At 40.4% G+C, this 10,000-nt stretch overlaps 1 protein-coding gene across 3 annotated transcripts in view; it reads left to right on the forward strand.

Annotated features, from left to right (window-relative positions):
* LOC148970851 (uncharacterized) overlaps nucleotides 1-10,000 on the forward strand; it is a 29,702-nt gene that overhangs the window by 8,336 nt on the left and 11,366 nt on the right. For 2 of the 3 annotated variants that reach the window (XM_089122953.1, XM_089122954.1), the window contains exons 2-3: nucleotides 1,916-1,956; nucleotides 2,154-2,201. In XM_089122953.1, coding sequence (XP_088979079.1) covers nucleotides 1,916-1,956; nucleotides 2,154-2,201 — 89 coding nt within the window. The remainder of the gene's footprint in view (nucleotides 1-1,915; nucleotides 1,957-2,153; nucleotides 2,202-10,000) is intronic. The other variant, XM_089122955.1, reaches the window with a different exon arrangement.

Consider the following 10,000-nt stretch of genomic DNA (forward strand, 5'->3'; position numbering starts at 1 on the left):
CCATCATAAAAGTGCATCTATCCATCATAAAAGTGCATCTATCATCATAAAAGTGCATCTATCCATCATAAAAGTGAATCTATCCATCATAAAAGTGCATCTATCCATCATAAAAGTGAATCTATCCATCATAAAAGTGCATCTATCCATCATAAAAGTGAATCTATCCATCATAAAAGTGAATCTATCCATCATAAAAGTGCATCTATCCATCATAAAAGTGAATCTATCCATCATAAAAGTGAATCTATCCATCATAAAAGTGCATCTATCATCATAAAAGTGCATCTATCCATCATAAAAGTGCATCTATCCATCATAAAAGTGCATCTGTCCATCATAAAAGTGATTCTATTCATCATAAAAGTGCATCTATCCATCATAAAAGTGCATCTATCCATCATAAAAGTGCATCTGTCCATCATAAAAGTGAATCTATCCATCATAAAAGTGAATCTATCCATCATAAAAGTGCATCTATCATCATAAAAGTGCATCTATCCATCATAAAAGTGAATCTGTCCATCATAAAAGTGCATCTATCCATCATAAAAGTGCATCTATCCATCATAAAAGTGAATCTATCCATCATAAAAGTGCATCTATCCATCATAAAAGTGCATCTATCCATCATAAAAGTGAATCTATCCATCATAAAAGTAAATCTATCCATCATAAAAGTGAATCTATCCATCATAAAAGTGCATCTGTCCATCATAAAAGTGCATCTATCCATCATAAAAGTGAATCTATCCATCATAAAAGTGAATCTATCCATCATAAAAGTGCATCTATCATCATAAAAGTGCATCTATCCATCATAAAAGTGCATCTATCCATCATAAAAGTGCATCTGTCCATCATAAAAGTGATTCTATTCATCATAAAAGTGCATCTATCCATCATAAAAGTGCATCTATCCATCATAAAAGTGCATCTGTCCATCATAAAAGTGATTCTATTCATCATAAAAGTGAATCTATCCATCATAAAAGTGAATCTATCCATCATAAAAGTGAATCTATCCATCATAAAAGTGCATCTATCCATCATAAAAGTGAATCTATCCATCATAAAAGTGCATCTATCCATCATAAAAGTGCATCTGTCCATCATAAAAGTGAATCTATCCATCATAAAAGTGCATCTGTCCATCATAAAAGTGAATCTATCCATCATAAAAGTGCATCTGTCCATCATAAAAGTGATTCTATTCATCATAAAAGCATTTACTCTATTTCTGATGTCACAAGATGCACTTTAGGCTTAAGTAAACTGTGTTTGGCTACATTTTAAATATGGATATTTTTCTTACTCAAACTCATCGCTTCACTTCAGAAGGCCTTTATTAGGTGAGTAAATCATGTGGTAATGTTCATTTTTGGGTGTCTAAGTCTCGCTCTAAGTCTGAAGTCATCGCTGTTACTTAGTGCTCGTAGTGATTAGAACAAACCGCTTATGCTTACTTTACAGATCCAGACCTGAGGGTGGAGACACCCTAGCAACCACTCAGATCACCCTAGCAACCAACCACAAAACAATGCGCTAAAACCCTCAGAATGCATTTTGCATTGGTAAAAACACTCACGTTTTCTTCAGTGAATGTAAAACTCTATAAATAATGTAAATCTATAACGCTTGATTCACATGTCACATGATCAGCCTCTCAGAACAGCATCAGTGTGGCTGTACGCTAACACTCACTCTCAGAATAATGTACTTCCATCTCAATCCCAAACTCAATTTGTTGTAGCAGTGTTTTTGTGCTTTTCTTTGTCTGCATGTGTTTGTGAGTGCTCGGTGTGTGTGTGTGTGTGTGTGTGTGTGTGTGTGTTTCCAGCGCTGCAAGGCGAGTTATTTTGAGCGTTCTGGTGAGAACTGTGAGTTTCTGAGCTGAAGTGTTACTTTTCTGCAGGACAAGCCACAGACCCAAGAAGTCTTGCGTTGTGTGTTTGTGTAAGTGTGCAAGCTAAAACACACACACACACACACACACATTTACCAGAATGCTGTGTTTAACACAATTGTCGGCCATTTTCATTCTCAACAATGTAATGTGAAACCAGCAGTTTACAGTGCACAGAGGTCACACACGTGACACTTATTCTGATTCACAATAAATATCATATATTTCTGTTTGTCTCTCACATCAGGTTCGTCCCCGGACCAGAAGCCTCCTGGATTCCCCGAAGCTCTCGAATGTAAGTGTCTTTTACGAAGAATTGCAACAGTTCTCGTACGATAAACCCTTTATTTTTGATAAAAGAGATGTGATGTGTATCATATGTGTTGCTTTATGAGAACATGATATTCCTGGGGGAGTTCTGTCATTTTTATTAATTGCGATTAATCACATCTAACATATAAGTTTGTGTTTACATACTATATATGAGTGTGTGTGTGTGAGAGAGAGAGAGAGAGAGAGAGAGAGTATATATATATATATATATACTGTATATATATAAACAAACACACACACATATCTTACATAAACACAAACTTTTATGTTGGACATTTATATTTATATTATATGACAGCACTATGCTATATAATTATATATATAGTTTACAATTAAAATAAGATAAAAAATATGACAATTAATACATATTATTTTTTTCTTTAATAAATTATCTTAATATATATATATATATGTAATTGTATATTTGAAGAGTTCAGATGCAAAAGCCTCTAAATGCCATTTGAAATTTTCTTCTTTAATGATGATTTTTATCAAACTTGTATATTTAAGTTCAGTACTTTCACTTAAATAACAATTAATAGGTAATTATCATTGCCATTTAAGTGAAATTACTGAACTTAAATATACAAGTTTGATCAAAATTATCATTCTAGAAGAAAATTTCAAATGGCACTTAGAGGCTTTTGCATCTGAACTCTTCATTTATAAAGTTTTATATTACTTTATTTCAATTATATAAAAAATATTTAAGTACAATGCAAACATTTGACGTGTTGAAGATCATAAACTTACAGTATATCAACGCTGATTTGATTAAAAAATAAAATCCAAACAAAATTCAACAATGATGGAATTATATATTCATTCTGCATTATGCATTCAATAATTCTATTGAAATATCAACTTTTGATGCAAATTAATCAGAGCTAGGAAGTGAGAGTCACCCAGCGCGGGCCACTGATGAGAAGTTTGGTGATTTACACACTGAGACCTCTGGCACGAGAGACACACACACACACACACACACACTCTGTAGTCTGAGATCGGGTGCATGTGTTGTTCTGTGTAAATAAACGAGTCGGCACAGGAGTGTGTTGCAGACTGACGGAGTGATGGTGTGTGTTCAGGGTAGCTGTCAGTAAGACACGTGATTTGTTTTGTTCTCTCGTTTGTCTTCGAGACGGGCTGAAGCTGCTCGAGTTTCCTGTCACACGACCACGACTCACGAAACTACAGCAGATCACACACACACACACACACACTCACAAAACTACAGCAGAATCACACACACACTCACACACACTCACGAAACTACAGCAGATCACACACACACACACACACACACACTCACAAAACTACAGCAGAATCACACACACACACACACACACACACACACACACTCACGAAACTACAGTAGAATCACACACACACACACACACACACACACACACTCACGAAACTACAGCAGAATCACACACACACACACACACACACACACACACACACAGTGATGATTGATGATACCTGATTTCTCATGATAGTTTCTTCAGATCTGATCAATGTTATAATTAAAGCATCAGTTCTGAACAAATTCTTGCTACAACTTTGCAAACGTGTGTGTGTGCGTGTGTGTGTGTGTGTGTGTGACATGATGTTGAGTGTTCGTGTGTTTCCTTCCTCAACGAGACACTTAAACGCTGCTGGACGACACACACACACACAGGTACAGCATTAGGGCTGTGTTTACATCAGACGACACATGTTCAGCCCCGGGGCCGTGTGTGTGTGTGTGTGTTCAGAGAAAGCGAGTGAGATGTAGTGGGCGTACCGGGGCTCAATACACTGACATGTGGCGCTTTATGAGTGTAAAACTCTCGGACTGAAGATTATCATTCGTTAATGAGCGTTTGGGCTGCTCTCCTTCACTCTTTCTCTCACGCTCTGCGATTCTTTTGCTTTGTTGCGCAGCTTCAGATGGAGGATAGACGCGGGACAGGCACTGGTAATTAAAGCAGCGGGTGGCGTGTGTGTGCGTCTCCTCCTCTTTTCTGTTCACTCCAGAATTGATCATTGTGTAAAGCCAATGTGGCCTCGGGCAGTTCTGACACATCCTAATGACGCTTCTCACACACATGCACACACACTCGCGTTCTCTGTTCTTGCAAACTCGTTCGTTTGGCCTCTATGAGTATAATAGCTATATTAAATCCTCTGGTTAATACACTCACACACACACACACACACACACACACACATCTCTACGGCCTGTGGAGTGTGTTTGACACGGGCTTCATCCAGGCCTGTAGGGACCGTCTCACACATGTCTTGATTATAGCCTGGATGAGTCCACACACACACACACACACACACACACACACAAGAACCGGTTCATCTCGACACAACCAGAGCAGAGATTATTGTAAACCTGATTGTAAAGTGTTTCTGTATAATTTTAGTGTTTAATTTCTAGGTTCTCTTAATTAAAAATTAAAACTATTATTTATAGTTATTGTTATAGCCTCGGAGTGTGTGTTCAGGCCTCAGAGTGTGTGTTCAGACCTCAGAGTGTGTGTTCAGGCCTCGGAGTGTGTGTTCAGACCTCAGAGTGTGTGTTCAGGCCTCGGAGTGTGTGTTCAGGCCTCGGAGTGTGTGTTCAGACCTCAGAGTGTGTGTTCAGGCCTCGGAGTGTGTGTTCAGGCCTCGGAGTGTGTGTTCAGGCCTCGGAGTGTGTGTTCAGGCCTCGGAGTGTGTGTTCAGGCCTCGGAGTGTGTGTTCAGGCCTCAGAGTGTGTGTTCAGGCCTCAGAGTGTGTGTTCAGACCTCAGAGTGTGTGTTCAGACCTCAGAGTGTGTGTTCAGGCCTCGGAGTGTGTGTTCAGGCCTCGGAGTGTGTGTTCAGGCCTCGGAGTGTGTGTTCAGGCCTCGGAGTGTGTGTTCAGGCCTCGGAGTGTGTGTTCAGGCCTCGGAGTGTGTGTTCAGGCCTCGGAGTGTGTGTTCAGGCCTCGGAGTGTGTGTTCAGGCCATGGAGTGTGTGTTCAGGCCTCAGAGTGTGTGTTCAGGCCTCAGAGTGTGTGTTCAGGCCTCAGAGTGTGTGTTCAGGCCTCGGAGTGTGTGTTCAGGCCTCAGAGTGTGTGTTCAGGCCTCAGAGTGTGTGTTCAGGCCTCAGAGTGTGTGTTCAGACCTCAGAGTGTGTGTTCAGGCCTCGGAGTGTGTGTTCAGGCCTCGGAGTGTGTGTTCAGGCCTCAGAGTGTGTGTTCAGGCCTCAGAGTGTGTGTTCAGGCCATGGAGTGTGTGTTCAGGCCTCAGAGTGTGTGTTCAGGCCTCAGAGTGTGTGTTCAGACCTCAGAGTGTGTGTTCAGGCCTCGGAGTGTGTGTTCAGGCCTCGGAGTGTGTGTTCAGGCCTCAGAGTGTGTGTTCAGGCCTCAGAGTGTGTGTTCAGGCCATGGAGTGTGTGTTCAGGCCTCAGAGTGTGTGTTCAGGCCTCAGAGTGTGTGTTCAGGCCTCAAAGTGTGTGTTCAGGCCATGGAGTGTGTGTTCAGGCCTCAGAGTGTGTGTTCAGGCCTCAGAGTGTGTGTTCAGGCCTCGGAGTGTGTGTTCAGGCCTCGGAGTGTGTGTTCAGGCCTCAGAGTGTGTGTTCAGGCCTCGGAGTGTGTGTTCAGGCCTCGGAGTGTGTGTTCAGGCCTCAGAGTGTGTGTTCAGGCCTCAGAGTGTGTGTTCAGGCCATGGAGTGTGTGTTCAGGCCTCAGAGTGTGTGTTCAGGCCTCAGAGTGTGTGTTCAGGCCTCAGAGTGTGTGTTCAGGCCTCAGAGTGTGTGTTCAGACCTCAGAGTGTGTGTTCAGGCCTCGGAGTGTGTGTTCAGGCCTCGGAGTGTGTGTTCAGGCCTCAGAGTGTGTGTTCAGGCCTCAGAGTGTGTGTTCAGGCCATGGAGTGTGTGTTCAGGCCTCAGAGTGTGTGTTCAGGCCTCGGAGTGTGTGTTCAGGCCTCAGAGTGTGTGTTCAGGCCTCAAAGTGTGTGTTCAGGCCATGGAGTGTGTGTTCAGGCCTCAGAGTGTGTGTTCAGGCCTCAGAGTGTGTGTTCAGGCCTCGGAGTGTGTGTTCAGGCCTCAGAGTGTGTGTTCAGGCCATGGAGTGTGTGTTCAGGCCTCAGAGTGTGTGTTCAGACCTCAGAGTGTGTGTTCAGGCCTCGGAGTGTGTGTTCAGACCTCGGAGTGTGTGTGTTCAGGCCTCAGAGTGTGTGTTCAGGCCTCAGAGTGTGTGTTCAGGCCATGGAGTGTGTTTTCCTCCTTCCAGTCTCCTTCACTGTAGAGTCGGTGTTCCTGAGACTGTCTCTCGGCCTTACTATAATTTACACCTTTCCTTCATGTGTATTTGGGGAATTTTATCTCCGCGGTGTCCGTTTGAGACGACCATCATTACTGAATCTACTGCAAACACACACACACACACACACTGTTTTTCTCCCCTGGTAATTCTGACACTGCCACTCTATTAGAGTTTCACATGTTAGCCGGTCATTATCATTAAACTCCCATTGTGAATCTCAACACACACACACACACACACACACACAGAATGTTCCCCTAACGTTCCCAAATGGTCCCATGAGGTTATTTTATTGGGAACCAAACAAGAACGTTACAGAAATGTTCCATGTAGGTTATTTTTAGGTTTTTATAACGTAAGGAGAATGTTCGGGAGCGTTCCCTTAACCTAAATATGTTTGCTGGGCACACACACACACACACACACACACAGGTCCATGCATATTGCTGCTAGTCATTTTCGTGTGACAAATCTCATTGCATTAAAGTGACAGACAACCATGTAGCGGAATAACAATTTCACCACACACACACACACACACGTGCACTTGTGAAATCACCTGCAATAAAACTCCATCACTGATGCACACAAACACACCTACACACACACATTACTGCACGCCTTTGGAGAAAGGAAAGACCGTGTTCAGCCAGATCATGTTCATATTCATCATTAGTGCTGCACAACCATATTGTGTAAAGTGCATTATTTGTTCCTCTCACATCACACTCGACCACACACTGTGTGTGTATTGCTCATAACGAAAGTGAAAAACAAAGCACAAACTACACTACACACATTTAAAAAAAATTATTCATGCAACCAAAAGAATATTGTATGTGTATATATACTGTATATATGTGTGTGTGTGTGTGTGTGTGTGTATATATATATATATATATGTACTATAAAATGAAAATCTATATATATGTGTACTATAAAATGAAAATATATAATAATTTATTTAAATATGTTTATTTTATTTGAATTGTGTGAATAAAGTTGTACAGGTGGATTACGTTTAAAGACATTCTCAAACCCCTCACAAACACTGAGACACTATTATGAGCAATATTTATTTGGGAAAGTTGATTGTAGGAAAATCGCGCTGGATATGTGAGCTGGTGCGGGTTTAACAGCAGTAAATGAAGTTGGCAAACGGCGCAGGAGTTTAATCAGTTTTGACACATCTGTGAGGGTTCAGCTATAGTTAGAGAGAGAGAGCAGAAGCAGCGTCTCAGAGACAAGGGGTGCGAATCTGTGGTCGCTTTATCATTGACACCAGAGCACACACACACAGCAGCACTGCAGAGGAGCACTGACACACACACACTGCTGATCCGCTGACCTCTGACCTCACGTGAGGCTAGGCCGACTCTCAGCCCGCACTTAAACACGTGTGATGTCATGGACTAGTTGCTGCATATAACAGTGTATAAATATAAATGTACAATTATATATTTATTTTATTTAAATTATATGGATGCATAATTTCTTTTTTAATATATTTATTATTAAATATATTTTTAGTAAATATACATATATATATATTCTAAAAAATATATAATATATTTAAATATTTTGTTAGTGTTATAAAAGAATATCATATATAACATTTCATTCAAATATAGTATTGAGTATTTACATATTTTATTATATATAATATATATATATATATATATATATATATATATATGTGTGTGTGTGTGTGTTTGTGTGTGTATCTGAAGTGTGCAGCTCCACTATGAGAACAAACACACAGTTATAAAGAACCGTCTTCTATTTTATGATGATATTATGGGACATTTATGGACTTTATATTTGGACATTTATACTTTTTTATGTACATTTGGCAACACACTCATACACGCGTCCTCAAATTACAGCTCACACACACACACACATTCACTCTGACACACACACATTTAAGTGTTCTCCACAGTGCCTACACAACACACACCTCACACACTCCTACAGAGTATCACACACACAATCACAATATAAAAACCACACGTGACCTGTTGCAGCTCTGACACACACTCACAAACTCTTAATACACTGTGATACACACACACACACACACACTCACAAACTCTTATACAGTGTGATGCACAAAAAATCACAAAATGACCTTGTAAATATGGATAATGAATCCATGTGATAGCACACACACACACACACACACACACACACACACACACGTGGCAGGGATTGAAGTGAATGGAGAATAGACATATTACATATACAATCTTGGCATATATACTGTACATATATTACTAACAAATCATAAGATGTTTTAATGCAGTTTGAGATGAAGCGCGTCACACTGCTGGACAGTTTGCATGTCGACGGCCCACACACACACACACACACACACACACTCGCAGTGAGTGTCCAGTATCTGAGGACAGTTATTGTTCTTATATTGTTCACATGTAAATGCGGATGATGATTCAGAGCTGTGAACGCACATGTGCAAAACACAACGGCTGCTTATTTGATGGTGTTTGTAGGCCACTGCAGCAACAGCAGCAGGCGTGTGTGTGTGTGTGTGTGTGTGTGTGTGTGACCATCATAAGTGACTGAACTTTGTTGCAGTGTGCTGTCAGTCACACTGTCCGGAGGCGGAGTCTGAGTCACAGCATCACATGAGCGGGACAGATATGAGTCGAGATGTTTTCATCAACACACACACACACAAACGAAACTTAAAAATGCACATCATCATGAACTAAAAAGAATAAAGATTCAAATGAACTGATTCACTAAAAAGAACTTTTGAATCTAAATGAATCCGACTCCACGATGCTGTTCGATAGAGAGACGGTAATACTGTGCGAGAGCGAGTTTGATCACACAAACACACACGTCTCGATCTGGACCTTTCCAACATGGCCGTCGTGTCTGGTCTGGTGTATCGCAGGCGCCGGTGAACGAACCCTTGGCTTCGGTCGACGGGTTTGACCCTGAATGAGCGACTGGCCGACGCTGGTCTACTGGACCGCTCACACAAAACACACATCGGTTCCTCCGACCTAGACGGAAATTAGATAAAAATGGGACTAAACCAAGACCCCAATAATCTCTCTTGTCTCCTTTGAGTTTTAAATCTCAACAGTGTCTCAAATTGCGCTCAAAAGTCAGAGATCTCAATATGAACTCAAATATTTCTCATCAAATGATCAGCCCCGATATACGCAATTAAATGTATAGCTTTATACTCTTACTGAATAACAGAGGGTCTCAAACCAGCCTAAGAATTACGTAAAATGATTATTATTGATTTAATAAAAGGATAATAATGACAATAATATTATTATTCATTTAATCAGTAATAATAATAAAAAATAATAATTACGAAATTAATTAATAATAATAACAATAATAGTAATTGTTATCAATTTAATTAGTAAAAATAATAATAATAATAATTATTATTTAGTTCAAACATTCTAACCTAATCAAAATGTTAAAATAAAA

The sequence above is a fragment of the Pimephales promelas genome, chromosome 18 (genome assembly GCF_988280905.1).
Source record: "Pimephales promelas chromosome 18, fPimPro1.hap1.1, whole genome shotgun sequence".
Taxonomy (NCBI): Eukaryota; Metazoa; Chordata; class Actinopteri; order Cypriniformes; family Leuciscidae; genus Pimephales; species Pimephales promelas.